We start from the raw sequence: 18,612 nt of genomic DNA on the forward strand, positions 1-18,612 counted from the left end.
AGGCGGTGCAGTGAAAGCCACTTGCCCTCAGTTAAAGAGGGAGACCTGTGGCCCACTTCAGGGGGGTCTCATGAGCTTTGGACACAGCAATTTATGGCAGCTGACTTGGAGCTAGAGTTAGATCACACCTCAATTTGAACTCTGGGTCTATCACTTCCCAGCTGGGTGACCCTGCACAGGTCATTTAACTTCTCTTATTGTGTGTCCTTATCTATAAAATGGGTATAATACCTCACGGGGTTAATGGAAGAGGCAGTAAGAAAACAAATGTGAAGAACTTATTGTGTCTTCTGTTCAATACACAACAATTATCGACACCGTCAGTATCAGCGTGGCCACCACACGGGGACTCTTTTCCAAGTTCTCCCCGACCCAGGTCAGCTGCCTGCCTGGAACTGTTCTTCACTGCCTGGTGTGCTACGCTGCCTGGGAGATCTGTCCACAGCCTAACTCCTCCCACCCCCACCCCCCCACCAGCAGCCCTCCAGCAATGATGCTGCTGCCCCTGCCATCCAGATAGGGACCACATGCAGGCTGGACTCACGTACTACCATGGCCAACACTTCCTGAGCCTCTCATCCATGGAGAGACCAAGGAGCCTAGGGCAAGGAGGCTCAAAGAGATAATCTAAAATAAGTTTCCAAACTGCAAGGCACTTAACAAGTATTCTTTTTTTTTTTTAAAGATTTTATTTATTTATTTTTAGACAGACAGGAAGGGAGGGAGGGAGAGAAACATCAATGTGTGGTTGCCTCTCATGGACCCTCTACTGGAGACCTGGCCCACAACCCAGGCACGTGCCCTAGACTGGGAATTCAACCAGCAACCCTTTGATTCATAGGCCAGCACTCAACCACTGAGCCACACCAGCCAGGGCTAAACAAGTATTCATATAAAAGCTTTGAACTTTTGTTGTGAACCCAGAAGGCGGAGGGTGCAGACCAGTTAAATAAAACACCACCACCACATGGCTACTGTTTGCTAAGCGCTGGAGTGGGCCGTGTGCACATTACCGAACAAGCTTTGCAGGAGTCCTGTGACAGAGACAAGGAAATGGGCTTGGTAAGGTGAAGTCGCTCCAGGCTGCCCAAGTACCCCGGTCAGTTTTCCCAGTCTGACTTCTCTAAACCTGGCTCTGTAGTGCGCTTCGCTAAGGGGGAAGAGGCTGCAAAAGGTTTACTCTTACACACAGGTAGAAACACCCTCACAGGACACCTTCTGCAGTAATCCCAGGCAGAACTTGCCTGTAGGGGCAGGAACCATCCCAGGCCGGGCTTTGCTTCTCAGAGACAAAGGAGAGTCTCGTGTGGTGAAAGTGAAGGCGGCCCTGGGGCAGGCTGGCAGCTGGACTTGGCAGGTGGCAGTGGGTGTCGGTGGTAATTACTGCTATTATTTTGTCATGGGCATCTGTTGTTTTTGCCTGCCCAGCATCTATTCTGTCTTCTGGTAATAGAAACACTGGCTTTCCTTAAAAATAACAAAATTGTCTTCCTCCTTGCTTCTTGTAATCCAGGGACGCGTGTTTCAAAGATCTGGCCAGAGTCACAGCGGCTGGCTCAGGACAAGGCGAATGGGACTGTTGCTGAAACTACTGAGGAAGAAGTAATTACAGGGGTCTCTAAGCTGTAGCCTGAAAGTGCTGACTCTTTGTGGGCCCCACCGTGGGGGCCTAAGGGAGAGGCCACCCCTGAAAGGCAGAGACAGCCACAATGCTACCATCTGAGCACCCTCACCCATGGGTGCCAGAGGGCACATTCCTGGAACTACCCGCGACAGAAGTCAGTCACCAACACCCTTTTCCGCCTGGACCAACACCAATACTACCGTTAATGAACGCTTATCATGGGCTGAACATGTGGTAAGGACTTTACACAAAGCCTCCCATTCAACTTTCACAGCGACGGGATGAGCGACAGTCTTATGATCCCCGTGTTTTAAAGAGGAAATAGGCTCAGAGAGGTGAAGAACTGGTGTAAAGCCAAGGGTCAGGAAGGGGCAGGAGAGCGATTTGGACACTGGGGTCCCCAATCCCAAGTCCCGTGCTCTGACCCACTGGACCACACTGCCCCAGCGGGGAGAGCAAAGATGTTCTGTGCTTACAGATGTTTTAAAGGCCCCCTTGCATGACCAGAGAGTTGCCAGAAAAGGGAGTACAAATTAAAAGATGCTCAACCCTATTCAGAACAGAAATGCAAACATAGCTACATCACTGTACCATCTGCCATCTATCAGACCGGCAAAGATAGTTGAGGGTGCATAGGCCGGGAAGGAGGTAAGGCGAGGGCTCCCCACCTCTGAGCTAGGGGTGTAAATCACAACAGTCTCTACACTGAGGGAAATCTCCAATGCACAGGCCCTTTCACCAGGCACTGTGCTTCCACAAATTTATTATCCCCAGCTGTACCTGCAGATGTGCCTCACACAGGTGACCGACAGCACGACTGACTAACAGAGCAGAAGACTGACACATACTCATCAGAGGATGCAGGTTAAATTAAACACAGGAGCTCTGCATGAAGGATCCCTATGCAGCTGTAAAAGGTTCTCATGAATTAATGGCAGGGCCTGCATATATAGTTTTAAGGGAAAAAGGCCAGGTGCTGAACAATTTGAGTGTCTGTAATATGCTACCAGTAGTGTTTAAAAATAAATGAGAAAGAAATATATATTTTCAGTTGATCCTCATTCAAAGAGTCCATATTTGCAAATTTGCCTACTTGCTACAATAGTCTCGTAACCCCCAAGTCAATGCTCTCGGCACAGTCATGGTCATTCACAGACACATGCAAAGCAGGTACACATGCACGTACAAAACCCAAGCTGTCTGAAAACACGTCCTCAGCTGTGGTCCAACGAGGCAATGCTCTGCCTTTCTGTCTGAGTTCTTCCACTGCAAACGAGTGTCCTTTTCACAATCTATCTAGTGCCATGTCTTTCATATTTTGGTGCCTTTTGTGGGTATTTTCTCTGTTTAAAATGACTCCCATATGAAGCGCTGATGGGCTGCCTGGTACTCCTACGGGCAAGGAGGCTGTGATGTGCCTCCTGGAGAGGGTACATGTGTTAGAGGAGCTTTGTTGAGGCAGGAGTGATAGTGCTGTTGGCCATGACTTCATTGTGAACGACTCGACAATGCGTATTGAATAAGGTGCCTTTAAACAGAAATACAAGTAAAACAGGTTATGCACTGACCAGCAGACAGAAGTGCTGGGAACAGAGGTGCATAGAAACCCAACTCTGCATTTCTTCCAGAAGCGATGGTTTAGTACTGGTTAGTTCGGAGATGGTGGTGACTTCACAGAACGTGAGAACCACGAGTAACAGTAACTGACTGTACATATGTTCGTCTACATGTACAGAGGTGCGTGTACACCTGCTGGTGTGCTCCTAAACTCTCTCTGGAAGTATCTCCAGGAAACGTGTAAATAACACGAGTGATCCCTGGGAGAACTGGTGGCCAGGAAAGTGGTGGGAAAGAGAATTTTCACATTCTGAACCAAGTCAATGTATTATCTCTCCAAAGAGAAATACAAAAACGAGCCCAAAAAGCTTTGCCTGCTTTCAGGGCTCAGCATCATGGGCCATCCTCACAGCCCCCGAGGGAGCGCAGTGTGGGAGGAAAAGGGGCCACACCTGTCACCCACGCAGCACTCACCTGTCTGTCACACCATCAGTGCAGTCTTAGTAGGGGCGGGGCCCCGAGCCTGCTGGCTGAGGGAGGGTTTCAGAGCAGGATGGGCCGCGTGGTGCCCAGCTCAGGTCAGGGCCCACGCCTGGGCCTGGCGGCTCACCTGGGTGCTCTCGTCATGGAAGCCCTCAAGGAAGCTCTCCAGCAGCTCGTCCGCATTGTCAATGCGCTCGGCATACTCGCCCACAATCCAGATCATGGCAGCCCGGGCCTCGGGCTCATCCAAGGAGTCCAGGTTCTCACACAGCGTGGCGATCACACTCTCGTACCTAGAGACCAGCACAGAACCGGCCAGTGAGCACGGAAGGAGCCTGGGCAACTCAGGGAGGCCTAGCAGGGGCCAAAAGAGACAAGCAGATGCCTCTCAAGACCCCACGAGGGTGGAAAGTAAAGGGATCTGAGTTTGTTACATTTGAGTTCTTATTTTGGTCTGGGGAGCAGAGGAGGGACAGCTCAGGAGAAATAAGAAGAAACCAAGGGTTTCTTCTGAGAGTGCTGTCTGTGGCAGAGAAGTAGGGAAGACGGGAGAGGCTCCTCTTTGCTTTTCCCGCCCATCAGCCCTGTCCCTGGAAGAGTCACGAGAGCCTCGCCGGGAGGGACGGGCACGCACTTGTTTGGGTACTTGCGGAAGATGTCCTTAATGACCACGATGGCTTCCTGGACCACGTAGTTCACCTTGGTCTGGATGAGGTCGAGCAGCGTGCTCACGCAGCGCTCCGCGGACTGCTGTGTGGGAGGAGGGGGGTGTGGGCGGGGCCTTGTGCCTGTTTCCAGAAGAACTTCTAGAAACTGTGCTTAGGCCGAGGGTGCAGTCACGCCTTGCCTACCTTCCTTGTCACAGGGGAAGAACAGAAGTGACCCCAGACCACAGGTAAAAGAATGAGTACCAAATGAAGGCGTCAGGACAGCAGGGACACAGGGAGACAGAATCAGACTGAGGAGAAGGCCAGTGGAGCTTCTGAGGAGGCGGACAGTCCTTGGAGCTCCTCCAGGCCAAGCCCCGAGGGCAGAGTGACCGCACTCCAGCCCGACCTTGCCTCGCTTCTTCTTGTTTCCCAAAGGTCTCCCACGACCAAAATGCTTAGGAAAGCCTAGGTGGACCCACCCCCTGCCTCTTGTGAGAGGGATTTCTCAGGATGCCATCACAGGCGCCAATGGAAGAATGCCATAATGGGTTGGGGTGACGGGCTGTCCCAGAGTCCCCTAGCCTCCCGTGGACCCGTTTGGGGAAAGTGAGCTCCGTGGTTAAAGAGCATCTCCATCGGCAGAGAATGGGACAAATAAAATGTCAGGTCATATTTTGTAGAGCCCTTGGGAGCTTGGAAAAAGGGACACATGGACAGCTGAATCGTGACACTTGCCAAAACCTTTGACAGGCATAGCCCCTGATCCAAAGTTCCATGAACTGAAAGCTACGTCTCCACCGCCAGCTGGGAATGCCCCACCGCCTTCGCTAACGCTGCAGGAGAACCCACGGTTACCAGGGGTTCATTTCGTCTGCAACAGCTCCAAGGCCTGAAGGAGATCACAGCAGGAGAGTGAGCCCCACCTAACCTGCACAACAGGTGCCTTGGGGACTCTAGCAGTGACCCTCAGGCCTTTCTGGACAAGAAGCTGGCAGATTCTGCTAGAATCAAGCTGGTTTTCTGGTTTCAGCTGCCTTCCCCTCTGCCTGCCCCTCCCCCAGCTGAGGACAGAGTTGCAGCCTTACCTCCACTTTGATGGCGCAGCGGCCAATGGCTCGCACGGCCTTCCGTACAAAGTCTACATCCACCTCGGTGGCATACTCTTTGAGTTCTGCCAAGACCTGTGGCCCAAAAAGAGAAGATGGGATTGGAGGGGATCTAGTGGGGCAACCACCTGGAATACTCCTGGGCAGTGGGGGTACACAGGCCCCTAGAAGGATGAGGTTCTGCCTCTTGTTAAAGGTGAAAGGCCCAAAGCAGGAAGAAAACTGTCAGGGACCCCAAGAGGAAAGCCCCACTAACCGGTGGGGCTGGGCAGCCCTCGTGTAGGTGAGCCGACATATCCGCCTGACTGCCACTTTTCAGTGGATGGGTACGTGATAATGGGGAGACCAGATTCTTTATCACTAAACATGTGCTGCGTGCTTGCTCACAGAGCCCCGTGTCCTGTGCCAAGCACTCTTCTCGGATAAACTTAACGGTGAGACCAAGCAGCCTGTCCAGGGGCCACAGCTCATTGGTGGTGCTGCCACCCACCACCGGAGCCCATACCCCCAGCCGCCACCCTCTGCTGACCTGGGCGATGTTGGCCTGGGAGGCCAGGCGGATCATGATGTCCAGCTTCTCCAGCTTCACATAGATGGGGTCATTGTATTTCACGAAGAAGACTTTCATCTCGTGCTTAAGGATCTCAGGCCTGGTGGCGGGGCAGGGGTGCCCGAAGAGCAAAAAGCAAGTCATAAGCCCTGTGAGAAACCTCTTCTTGCACATTTGCGGGGACACTTCTGGGGTGTGAGGGGAGCCTGACATCCACGAAGGCAGTCACTGCTGTGGCTGCCCGCTCCTGGGCCCACTGACGGACTTGGGCAAAGTCCTGACCGGCCATGGTGTGTCGAACCACATCCCGGGGCGGCAGGAGGGAATATAAGCAAGAGGCGGTTCGTATCTGAGAGGCAGCAGGTATCAGGCAATGGGCTCGGGGATCAGGCCTGGTTCCAATCCCAGCTTGTGACTCAGGCCCCTGCTTCCTCACCACGACGTGGGCATGACACTGTGCCAGAAAGTGTTACCACTGCAGACCTGAGTCTCCAGTTTTAGAAAGACCTGGAGTCCTCGAACTCGGCCTTTGGGAGTGTTCTCACCATTCCCGATAAAGGTGATTAGCTGTGCCCAGACCGTCTGTATAAACAACATGGTCTATGCTCAACACCTGCTTTCGTTCTGGGAATCTGGAATTTCAGGGGGCGTCAGGCAAAGGCTACCTACTGGAGTCTCAAATAGGCACCCCCAGGCAGGGAGGCGTGTGCTATATGAGAGGGCAGGCCCTGTGGAAGGGAGGACTCCTTCAGACTCCGTCTGTGTCTCTCCCTTAGGACTCAGCTATGCATCCTCACAACGCTGATAATAAATCTTAGCCGTAAGCACAACTACATGCTGACTCTCACGAGTCCCACGTGAATCTCTGAACGTGGGGTGATCCCGGGACCCTGACACAGACCCCCACGTACCAGGGCTGCTGTGAAGCAGCTGGCCTGACCAAGTCCTGCCTCAGAGAAGGCGGCGTCATTGCTCTCACCCGTGAGTGTCCTGCTGCTCTGGCACCACCCACATTTTTCTTAGATGAGGAAAGCTGAGAGGTGGAGAGGCCTGCACCACGTTACACTTAGTGCTAACAAGGATGGGAGCAAGATGAGGGTCACCACCCCCTACTCCCACTCCTAGACCCTTCCCAGAACAGAAAGGAGAAAGGCAAAGCAGTGAGAGCAGACAGTGAAGGAGGGAGAAGACACAGCATAGGAGAAAGGAGGGACCCTGGGTACTTCATGCTGCTGTGCAGGCAGCAGGGAGGTCCTTGAAAAGCAAAGAGCCTCCATCGTGCCTGTGGGGAGGCAGGATCCCGAGCTGGGGAGCAGCAGAAGAAGTGATTTCTGCAGTCAGCACTCCGCGAAGCTGCCCAACCGCTCGTCAGGACCGAGCCAGGTGGTGCCCTGGCAAGGCAGTCAACTTCTGAAGAGATTTGCCACATTAAATACAGCCAGCGGCGAGTCCTTTGTGCTGATCAGGGCCCACTGGTCACTACGCCGTGCAGCCGTGACTCCCTGTCTCCCCGTCTCCCCCTTTGTCCAGGCACTCAGAGAGCTGTCCCATATTTAATTCCCAAACCTGCACCAATGTCCCAATTCCACTGATATCTCTGGGCCCCCAAGAGTGTCCTAAGAAGCAGACTGATGCTACAATGACAAGGAGCTTATGCTGTCTTCCAAGAGAGAATGTCTGCCAGGCCCCTGTTCTCCACGCAGCCCCACTCTCACCAACAGGGCAGCTGTCGCACACGCTGAGGAAGCTGCCTGACCAAAAAGGCTACAGAACTCCAGGGCCGAGCCCTGCTCTGCAGAGCTGCTAGGCTCCCTCACTGCATCACTCCGGAAAGCCCTTTCTGCTTCAGGCCCCTGGAACTGGCGCTCCTGATTGCTTTTCAGCCTCACCCACTGTAGGCATCAGGCACTTTCCCTCAGTGGCTTCCTGCCACAATGGTTTCCACTGGGGAGGACACAACAGGTTGCACGGCATTCTGAGCGGCTTGGACATACCCCTCCCTGGGCCCTGAGGCTGACGCACAGTCCATAGCGCCTCACCACCTAGAGCAGGAGTGTCGAACTCATTTTCACTGGCACCACATCAGCCTTGAGGTTGCCTTCAAAGCCAAAATAAGTTTAGGACTGTATAAATGTAACTACTCCCTAATTGTTAAGGACTTAAAAATACACTGGGCCCTTTGAGGGCAAGCATGAGGCTAATGTGGCCCCTGGTGAAAGTGAGTTTGACACCCCTGCCCTAGAGTCTCCAACCTCAGGGAATCTGACTAGAGCAACAGACCCTGTCCCCAGGAAAAATGCATGTACGCACATAAAATCTTACACCAGAGGGCTCTGTGGGCTGTAGAGCCATCCATTGCCTGTGGTTGAGAAGATCCATGCTAGCCCTCACCTGGCCTGCTACTGGTTAAGCTAGGCCCGGGGTTCTCAACTTCAGCACTACTGACATTACGGACGAAACAGGTCCCTGCTCCATGCGTTGCAGGACGTTAAGCAGCATCCCTGGCCTCTACCCCCTGGACGCCAGTAGGACCCCCAGCTGTGACAACCAAAGATGTCTCTAGATGTTGTCAAATGTCCCCTGGAGGACAAAGCTGTCCTTGGCTGAGCACCTGTGTAAGCTATCGAGACTTCCTGCAAGGGGACACACCAGTGCCCCTTCAGAGCCCCGTCCCCCTCAGCAGAGCCCCCAGGAGCACACACGGCACGTGTGCGGCGGGCCTGGTACCTTTTCTGCACGATGAGGTTGATGTTGCGCAGGGCCACGTACTGCAGCTCAGGCTCCGCCGACAGCAGCGTGACGAGGGGCGGGGCCAGCTTCTTGAGCAGCGTGCCGTAGTAGTCCAGGTCCTTGGACAACATCTCCATAAACTTCATCAGCACCTTCACTGCGGACAGCACCACAGCGGAGTTGGCGTGGGAGAGCCTGGGGGTGACCCGCTCACAGATGCTGAGGTCCGTTGCGAGGGGGCAAAGAGGAGAGACGGACAAGGGGAACACCTGCTTTTAGTTATCAACATAGCACGTTTTTTTGTAGTGGAAGATCTAGATGCTCATTTTGCTACTTGTAAACTGCCCCCAAGTGTGTGAAAAACACTAAGCCCCAGTTTCCTCACCTAGAAAATGGAGATGATGATGCCGACCTCACAGAGTTGCTGGGGCTTAAGTGAGACAACGCATGTAAAGTGCCAGCACAGTGCCCGGCACACGCAGCTAATATTTGATAGATGCCAACTCCCTCCCTTCCAGCAAATAGTGGCTCCGATGCCATCCGCCTCCTGCACTCAACCCGAGGTGCCCAGGGTCTCTGTCAGCTCCCAGGTCAGGTCCTGGCTCCTGTCCTTGCCCACGTTGATCCGTGAGCCAACTACCTGCAGGCCACCACTGACAGCCTGGCCCTGGCCTCCCCTGAGGTGTGTCTGAGGATGGTCTGTGGGACAAGGCCCTGGGAAGGGGCCCACGAGAGGCTTGAGGCCGAGCTCACGGTTAGAGCCCCACTGGGGACTAGCCCCCACTGGCCCAGCAAGCAAGGGGCAGCTTGCTCACCTCTGGGCCTCCCGGTCATCCTTGGGCGTGTAGTTGGCCAGGCAGTCCAGGATGAAGATCTGGCCCCACTCGGTGCACTCGTTCAGGGCTGTCAGCAGCTTGTTAATGGACTGGGGGTTCAGGTCGAGGAGGTTGCTGCTGGGGTGAGACTCGGCAATCTCCGAGAGGGCAGCTACTGCATTTGCCACCACCTGGTTGAGAGGGTGAAAGGGGCAGAAGCTGGGGGCACTGCTCACAGGCCAGGGGGCAGTGGGGCCAGTGATGCTAGCCAGTCAGAGGGTGCATATCCTGAGAAAAATGACCTGATGGGCAGGGTCTGCAGCTCAAAGGCCCCCTCACTCTACTGACTCCTCTGTAAACCGGAACTAAAATAAGTGCACTTGCCATTGAAGAAGAAAGAAGAGGGGAAACAAAGGAAAGATCTTGCTCAAGGTGCCTGGCCAGAGAAAGCACAACCAGCTGCTTTATACACAGCTCCCATCTACCAGCAACAACAGCTTACTTCCAGCGGGGCCTCTATGTGGGTAAAGGGAGCAGTATCTCACGTTCAGAGCTCACAGACAATCTTGGTGAGAAGGCAGTGACAATGGCAGTGACTGGAAGGAAGGCACTAGTCTTGGCTGCAGACTCACTGTGTGCCTGGCTATACCAAACATATTACCTTCATAGCTTAAGCCTCACAGCACTCCTGCCAACCACACAGAATCAGATCCAGCTTACTGATGAAGAGGGATATGGAAGGTTAGGCAGTTTGCCCAAAGTCACACAGCTTGTTACAGAGGGCACAAAGAAAGGAGTCCAGGTCTAGCTGTCCCCAAAGGTGGTGCCCAAACCACTACAGACACAAAAACAACGGCCCCACCCAGCAAGGCTGACTCCCAGGAACTGGGGCCTGTCTGGTGAGGGTCAAGCGAAGGCTTTCCCAAGCAACCCTGGGGGTGGTGGAGATGGCAGTGAGTGGCAGCAGCTTACCATGGGGTTAGAGTCTGAGATGAGATCTTTAAGTGTATCCAGGAAGCCCTGGTCCTCCACGAGCTGGGCATTGATGTCATGAAGCTTGGCCACGCATACAGCTGCGGTCTTGCGAACGTACGGGTCCTCATCCTTCAGGCACTTCCGGAGCGGCTCGCACAGGTACTCTGTGATCTTGTCAACGCGGATGCAGCCCATAGTCCTCACGGCCAGGGCCCGGATCAGGGGATTGGGGTCCTCACAGTCCTGAGGGGAACCAGCCATTGGCCGGGGACAGGGGTGGGCTAAGCAACATCAGACGGTTGCTATGGGACCTCCCACCAAATGTGGCCTACAGCATCAAAAGTGCCACGTGTGGGCACCGAGCACATGCCAGACACCGTGCTGGGCCTTTGTGCTGCATTCCTCTGATTCTCAGAGCAGGGACTCAAGACTCTTCCTGTTTCACAGGTGAGGCAGCTGAGGCTCCCAGGAGAGCACCCAGTCACAGGGCGGAGCTGTGATTCAAACCCACATGTGTTCAGTACCACAACCTTAGATCTTTCCACTGGGACACAGAACTCCTCATATGCCCACATCGGCATCGCTGCAGATGGGGGAGCCAAGGCTCTAAAAGGGCATGGAGCTGACATTCAAGTGCCTGCTTGTTCCTTACTCTGGAGGACAGAAAATGCAGAAGGGAGCAAAGTCCAGAAGGGAAACACAGAAGCTCTCCGACACTTGTGAATCCTGCCCTGGTAAAGCACACAGGCCGTGGCTCACTCCAGTGGCACTCAGGCATGGACAGGCTTCGTGCACCTTCACATGGAATGTGTTAGCAGGGTCTGCACCACCAGATTTTCCAGAGAGTGGGAGCCCTCTGCTGGAAGATGAAGCCCTCTGGCTAGGAGTCAGAAAGCCTGAAAAGGAGCCTGAGTATCTCGGCCCATGGCCACAGTGCCTCACCCCAGGAGATGGAGCCGTGAGCACCCACACACCCCTCATGCCGAGCTCCTGCTCACCTTCACAAAGGTGTTGACAGCCATGATGGCCATGTCTGGCTGACTCTTGGCATAGTTCATCAAGTACAGGTACACAAGCTTCTTCAGCTCCAGGTTGTCCGTCTGCATACAGTTCACCACATCGGGGAAGAGGGCACTGGAAGGTCAAAATGGCATCAGTGTGGGGAAGGCCAAGAAAGGAAGAAGAAGATTTTCAGGCAGCTAATGGGAGCAGGGGCTGCAGGGGAACAATGAATAGGAGTGAAGAAAAGATAACAGGACCGCCTAGTAAAAGGGAGACAGGACATCAACTATGCTGTGTTACCACGAACACCTATTTGTAGAAATGGAATTTCAAAGGGAGATTTTAAAAGCAAAAAAAGTAGTCCTCTGTTCTCTTCCCAGGATTTGAACATGAGCTCTGGAGTCCATCAGACCTGGCTAACACCCAGGTCTGCCTCTAGTTCGCTGTCTGAAGTCGGGAAAATTCCTTCACCCCCTTCCCTACCCCAAGTCTCAGTTTCCTTGTTTGCAAGAAAGGTTCAACAAAACGCTGTCTCACCTGGCCCTTGTGACAATGAGAGAAGACAACACACTTAAGGTACCCATCCCGATGGATGCACCTTGACATCTGGCAGGTGCTAAGTAAATGAAAATGACTGTTTTTCCTTCTCTGATACTTAACGTGGCCCCTTATGGTAGGCTACCAGTTCAGAGGGTTGTAGGGAAGCAGAGATGGGCCATGTTGTTCTCACCACAAGGTGGCAGCTCAGGTGCCCACTAAAAACCAGCTCAGGCCCTGACTGGTGTGGCTTGGTGGGTTGGGTGTTGTCTCCCAAACTGAAAGGTCACCAGTTTGATTCCTGTTCAGGGCACATGTCTGGGTTGCAGCCCGGGCCCCTGGTTGTGGGCATGCCAGAGGCAACCAATCAATGTTTTTCCTGCACACTGATGTTTCTCTCCATCCTTTTCCCTCTAAGAATAAATAAATAAAATCTTTTAAAAAATCTTTTATTTATTTTTAGAGAGGGGGAAAGGAGGGAGAGAGAGAGGGAAACATCAATGCGTGGTTGCTTCTTGCATGCCCCCTACTGGGGACCTGGTCTGCAATCCAGGCATGTGCCCCGACTGGGAATCCAACCAGTGACCCTTTGGTTCACAGGCTTGCACTCAGTCCACTGAGCCACACCAGTCAGGGATAAATAAATAAAATCTTAAAAAATAATAAAGTAAAATAAAAACTAGCTCAGCATGTACAGAGCATGTGCTATATACAAGGCTTAGCACTAAGAGCTTTACATGTGTACTTGATCTCATTTAACAGCCCCAAGAAGCCAGGGGATTGTCCCCACTCTATGGAAGACAACATGAGGCTCACAGATGACAAACGATCTGCCTGAGGACTCCAACGCCCGTGTTTAGGACTGCTGTTATTCTGGGTGAACCCCTTCCAACGTGGTACCCACAGGCCCAGAGTCTCAGGCCCCTTGAGATATGAAATATGATTAGAGATCCATTTTCTGTCTCTGGGATCATCACCTCCCTTCTCAAGTGCTGTGACTTTTATGGGTAAGGACATGGTATAACACAGAGACTTAAGAGATCAAAGTGAATTTCCTGCGCCCAACGGGCAGGAGACCAGTCGGTGCTGAAACAGACTGATTGCCTTGGAAGATGATCGATCACCTTGGAAGACAACACACCAGGAAGAAAGGGGGGAAGGGAAGGCAGAAACAGCTGAGGAGCCCACTTGCTCTTCTGGGCCCATCACACCGGCACAGCGAGATCACTTGAGTCGTAGAACAAAGAGCCTTCCTCTGTGTGGAGGTGACACTGGTGTTCTCGTTGAAGGAGAGTGGTTTTCTGCTGGACGGAATCTGATATGGAAGGAGGCCAGTTTTCCAGCAGACGCCCAGTCCCTTTACCACCCTCTCTTCAGTGCGGCAGGTCCCTCAGAAGGACTGTTTCCCCTGTGGCACTGTCAGGCAGGGCTTGCTGAGGGTGACAAGGGGGCAGGGCAGTCCCTGGCAAAGTCTGGGGCAGTGTGATCCTGCTGTGGGACCTGAAGGGGGCAGCTGCCCCATGTCAGCACCCAGGCCTATGAAGCCCAGGGCTGGGCACCATGAGGGCACAGAGGAGAGGGCACGGGCAAAAGACCTGGATTTGGGTTTCAGAAGGGCTAGGCATGAGTCCTAGTCCTGCCATTAACCATGTGATCATTGGGCAGTCACTGTACTCCTTCTTTATCTGGTTTCTTCGACAGTAGAAACATCATTACCTAGAATATATGAATTGTAAGAAACTGCTGGGAAAATATCTGATAGTGTTCTGCAGACTCTTAAGTTGTTAAGCTGTTGCAAAATCCAGTCCCTACCCTTGGAGACTTTACAGTGTGGTGGGCAGGTAACCACAAGTACACATAAGAGGAGAATAGTCAAGAACATGGAGAAGATGCTCTGTGTGCAGGGCAGCAGGCTGGGCTGATGAGAAAGGCACAGGGAGCCCTTGGATGGATTTCAAAACATGGAAAGATAAACTGGGTACACAGAAAGGGGGAAGGGGCCTTCCGGGCAGGAGAAAAGCATGATCAAAGCTGCGGCAGTAGAACTACATGCTCGGCTCAGGCAATCAGATGCACACCAGAGGGTGCAAACTGGCACCAAATCCGACAAATTCGATCTGCAAGTTTTATGTGGGCAGTGTTTGTTCACTGTCACCTGGCAATCAAAAGCAGGGAGATTTAAAATGAAAACTCCAACTCTGCATTCTTTTGGAAAACCAGGAGACCTGGCCACACTGGGTTCATTCTCCTGCCCAGTTGGAGTTCCTGACAGGGCTCAGGCCACAGCCGCTTCATCACTTGCTCCCTTTTCAGCCTAGTCCACTTCACTCACTCCATTACCCTCTGACCCCATCAACATTTGAGCTCATGACCCCTTTAAAGATAAAGTCCCCTGTTTGGAAAGGAGGTTCGTGAAGGGAGCTGGATAAGGAAAGACTCGGGACCCTAGGGATGCCCTAGAGCAGAGAACTGGACTCAGCTGCCACTCGGCCTGCTTCTACACACCTGACATCCTTGCCCACTGTCATTGATGCAATCACTTTCTTCACCGCCTCCTTCTTTTTCTCCTTCTTGTCGCTGTTGAGCTCTGCCTTCAGCTCGAAGATCTCCCCTGAAAAAGGAGGCAGGCATGAGTGATCCAAGCCCTCCTGCCAGGGGACAGTTCCCCATCCCCGACTTCCAAAAGAACAGGAGGGAGGCAGGTAGGACACTCCATGCTGCCAGCTGGGGGCAGCTGTAGACCCCTGGCCTCAGGTGGGGCAGGCTCAAAGAGAAACAACTACCAAGATGAGAGCTCAGAGCTCACACCGGATTGAGAGAGGGAGGACACGTGGAAGTTACAAGGGTTCCGGGGTAAACAAATAGCAGGAAGGCAAGTTCTGCTCAGCCAGATGGATAAAAACATACAGAGCGAAGCACAGCCCACCTCGGCCACCCTTACCCGAAACCCTCAAGGTAGTCTATCATGGAATCTGGGGACTTGAGGTTTGAGGGGAAAGGGTAGGATCTCCCCAATTCCCACACTTGGCCTTTCCTGTTTTCTTAGAACCTCCAGTTAAAACAGCTCACTCAGGGTTTCACTTCCTGAGCCACAAGTGGTTGCTCAGCTCTGAAAATGGGAATTCAGCTGCCCTGCAGGGGCTCTCTCTAACACTCAATAAACTGTTCTTCAGAACCTGATGATCTGGAAAAAGCAAATGAGGAAGCAGGGTTGTTTGGGGCCCTGCCATGAAGAGGGAGTCAGGACCCCGATAACCCTCGTAAAAGGTTGAAAGGGCAGACTTGGGAGTGATAGGCCTCTGGCTCTCAAAGCGGAAGCCGACGACATTTCCTGAGCTTTTCTCTAAGCCAAGTGCCACACTAACTTATTCCCACACTTTCCCTCATTTCATTCATCCTTGCAACTCTGCATCTCCCCATGTTACAAATGAGCAAATGGAGGCTGTAAGAAGTTCGGTAACTTGCCCAAGGACACATAGGTAGTCAGAGGAGGGGCCAAGATTCAAAACCAGCTGGGCTGGCTCCAAAGCTCACGCGCTCAGACTGACCCAGCGCACTCTGCTTCTCTGGGCCTGTTTTCCAGTCTCTACTCTCTGCCAGGACAGGGGCACTGAATTCTCTCATTTAACACTCAGATGTGAACCACTCATTTCAGTGCCTGGCACTCAGTGGCCTGCATCATGGGTGGCCACTACCATTATTAATTTGCCACATGACCCTCTGTCTTGGCTATCTCTTCTGAAGAAATAAGAATCCCAGGCTTCCCTCTCAAGTTACTTGGGATGGGAGTGAAGCAGACTATCACGTGGAGCTAAAGTGCTAAGAAAGCTGTAGATGGATTTGCAGTGAGAAAAAGAAAACTTAGCAGGTTTTTATCATGACTGAACAACGTGGTGTTTGTCAAAGAACTCGCAAACAAGGTTAAGAACAAACACACAGCACAGTCAAGGGCAAGGCCAACACTGAGGATATTGCTCAACAGAGCCAGGAAGAATCTGCAGACCTTGCAATTAAAATTCATGGCTCTGTAGGGCTGCAGGAACCCATACCGTTCTCCTCCAAGAGACTGTGGTACGGAGGGGCCCTGTCTCCAAGCTGTGGAATCCAGCAGACCATGATGACTTTGACCCTGGGCCCTGCTGCAAGGTTGTCCCTATTTTGCTTGAAACCTTTGTCCAGTTACAGTACAACTGACCATCAATTGATGGGTCTAGGCCCGAGTCACCTTGGCCCTAAGAAGGCTGATGAGGTGAACTTGAGATCTGAATGTCTCCTTCCTCAGTCACCAAGCCTACCTCCTCAATCACATATGAGGCATCTGATCCCTCCCCCCCACTGCCACCCCCCAGCTCAGGCGCCATCATCTGCATCTCGTTAGAGCTGCGGTACTGGTCTCCCTGCCTCCTCCTAGCTTCACTCCCTTCGATCTTTTATTAGAATCTGGCTTGGACCTTCCCTTGCTTAAAACCCTCACTGATGCCAAATCTGGATCTATCTCTCTGTAGACATTGTCCTCAAAAGAAAACCCACGGAAAACCCCACAACTGACAGATACCCCAACACACTCAGCACTATGGTACCCGCTCCGGCCTGGCCCAGCAGGCTCTGTGTCACCGAACCCTGCACCTTTCCAACCTGCCATCACACATCTCAGTGACTTGTGCCCAAATGCTTTCTTTCCCTGAGTGCACCGCGGGCAGAGCAGCTCCCCCCCCCTTCCCCAAACCCCGTTTATCTAGCTAGGCCCACCCGGGGCCCTCCCACAGCCTGCAACACTCCCTTATCAGAGCAGCCCCAGTCCTTTAGATTCATCACTACTTAATAAACTGTCCTCTCTGCTCAACCACAGGCAAAGCCAGTTCAGTCTGTCTGTCTCCTCTAACGCACATGGAAGGTGTTCAATAAAAACTGGCTGAGCCCATAAATGAAATGCCCGAGCACGGCAGCCTTCGTGTCCTGGCTCGGCTCTTTTCATCTGGTCAGCAGGCGTGTGTCAGTATCACTTGGAAGGAAGGAGGGAGGAAGGAAGGGCCAGTCAGGAGATGCTTACAGGGTCAAAGCATATTTGTCAGCTGCTACATCGCCTCTACTTCCCGAAAAGCAGAAACAACCACAATATGCAGCAACATAAGTGAGACAGGCTGCGCAAACTCCAGCACAGCAACTCGGCAGACTAGGTCTGAGTTGTCAGACCCGTGGGGAAATGTTTACGATAATGTGAAATGAAAAACAGGATATAAACCGTGACTTCAACCACATAAAACATGTGCCTAAGGATAAGGACCAGACACACACATATTGTTATGGGGCTGCTGACAGCACTGTGTGCCTTCTTTTATCCAGAAAAAAAATCATATTTAACAATTTTAAGCCATGGGGAACAAAAAAGGGCTTTTTTTCCTCCATACTTTGAGCTAATGGTTTCCCCTTCCTGAATTCTAAAAAGAGTGGTTAATTTCTTACGCCATCAGCAGTTTGGTTTTCTGGATCCACAGGGTTAAAAGGTACTCTGGGTAATTCCCACCACTTGATTCCAGGTCTGCACACCCGCTACCGCCACTCCCCACCCCTGCAGGGAGCAAGCAGGAGGCTTGGGCGGCAAAAAGTAGGACAAGACCCCACAGTGAAACAAACTGTACCTTTCTTGGTTGTGGTGAAATATTTTGAGTCCGTCATTTTGGTCCCTTATCTGTGGCCAGACTCTGCAAGACAGGAGAGAGGGGTGACTTTTGGTTGTGTCCATTCCATTCTCAGTCACAGAGCATGGGAGGGAGAGGAGAGGAGGATCCAACATACGTGTGGTGTGGGAACACAGTTCCTGTCTTTTAATGGAACCAACTGGGGTGACACGGGTCAATAAAATTATATAGGTTTCAGGTGTACAATGGCACAACACATCATCTGTATATTGTACTGTGTGTTCACCACCCCAAGTCCAGTCTCCTTCCACCATTATCCCCCTATAACCTCTCCTACCTCCCCTCCCCACCTCCACCGCCAATATAGCTTCTTATCTCTTTACTGGGCAAATGAACAGTTAGATAATGGCTGATCAGATTTTAGAGAATAATTCTGAAGAATATATCACACTAAAAATTATTTATTTATTTATTTATTTATTTATTTGTTTATTTATTTATTTATTTTTAGAGAGGGGAAGGGAGGGAGAGAGGGAAAAAAACATCAATGTGTGGTTGCCTCTCATGCACCCCCTACTGGGGACTTGGCCCACAACCAGGCATGTGCCCTGACTGGGAATGAACTAGCAACCCTTTGGTTTCAATCCACTGACCCACACCAGCCAGGGCAGATCTATCACATGTTTTGAGAGCTTATTTGGAGGTTCTAGCAGGGGAGCTCAACTACTTGTATACCTTTGACCAAAGACTGGTCCTCTCCTGCAGTTGGGAAGGTCGACTTAAATGCCCATTAATAAGGGACTAGGTAAAGACTCTTTGAAAGAGTCTACAGATTACAAAAGCATCTAATAATCATGGCTTAGCGGCCCCTTCGTGGTGCTCACTCTGCCCACAGTGTTCTCCGAGCTCCGCCTGTATTAACTCATCGAAGCCTCACCACAGCC

General features: G+C 52.2%; 1 protein-coding gene across 3 annotated transcripts in view; it reads right to left on the reverse strand.

Moving 5' to 3' along the window:
• Positions 1 to 18,612, reverse strand: part of AP1B1 (adaptor related protein complex 1 subunit beta 1) — a 46,193-nt gene that overhangs the window by 13,886 nt on the left and 13,695 nt on the right. For all 3 annotated transcript variants that reach the window (XM_037153266.2, XM_037153264.2, XM_037153262.2), the window contains 10 exons: positions 17,669 to 17,731; positions 14,535 to 14,640; positions 11,489 to 11,624; positions 10,488 to 10,733; positions 9,516 to 9,706; positions 8,698 to 8,919; positions 5,950 to 6,070; positions 5,400 to 5,495; positions 4,299 to 4,414; positions 3,792 to 3,957 (listed from right to left, as the gene is read on the reverse strand). In XM_037153266.2, coding sequence (XP_037009161.1) covers positions 3,792 to 3,957; positions 4,299 to 4,414; positions 5,400 to 5,495; positions 5,950 to 6,070; positions 8,698 to 8,919; positions 9,516 to 9,706; positions 10,488 to 10,733; positions 11,489 to 11,624; positions 14,535 to 14,640; positions 17,669 to 17,705 — 1,437 coding nt within the window. In that variant the 5' untranslated portion in view covers positions 17,706 to 17,731. The remainder of the gene's footprint in view (positions 1 to 3,791; positions 3,958 to 4,298; positions 4,415 to 5,399; positions 5,496 to 5,949; positions 6,071 to 8,697; positions 8,920 to 9,515; positions 9,707 to 10,487; positions 10,734 to 11,488; positions 11,625 to 14,534; positions 14,641 to 17,668; positions 17,732 to 18,612) is intronic.

Source organism: Artibeus jamaicensis, unplaced genomic scaffold (assembly GCF_021234435.1).
Source record: "Artibeus jamaicensis isolate MK-2021 breed Jamaican fruit bat unplaced genomic scaffold, CSHL_Jam_final contig_525, whole genome shotgun sequence".
In the NCBI taxonomy this organism is placed as follows: domain Eukaryota; kingdom Metazoa; phylum Chordata; class Mammalia; order Chiroptera; family Phyllostomidae; genus Artibeus; species Artibeus jamaicensis.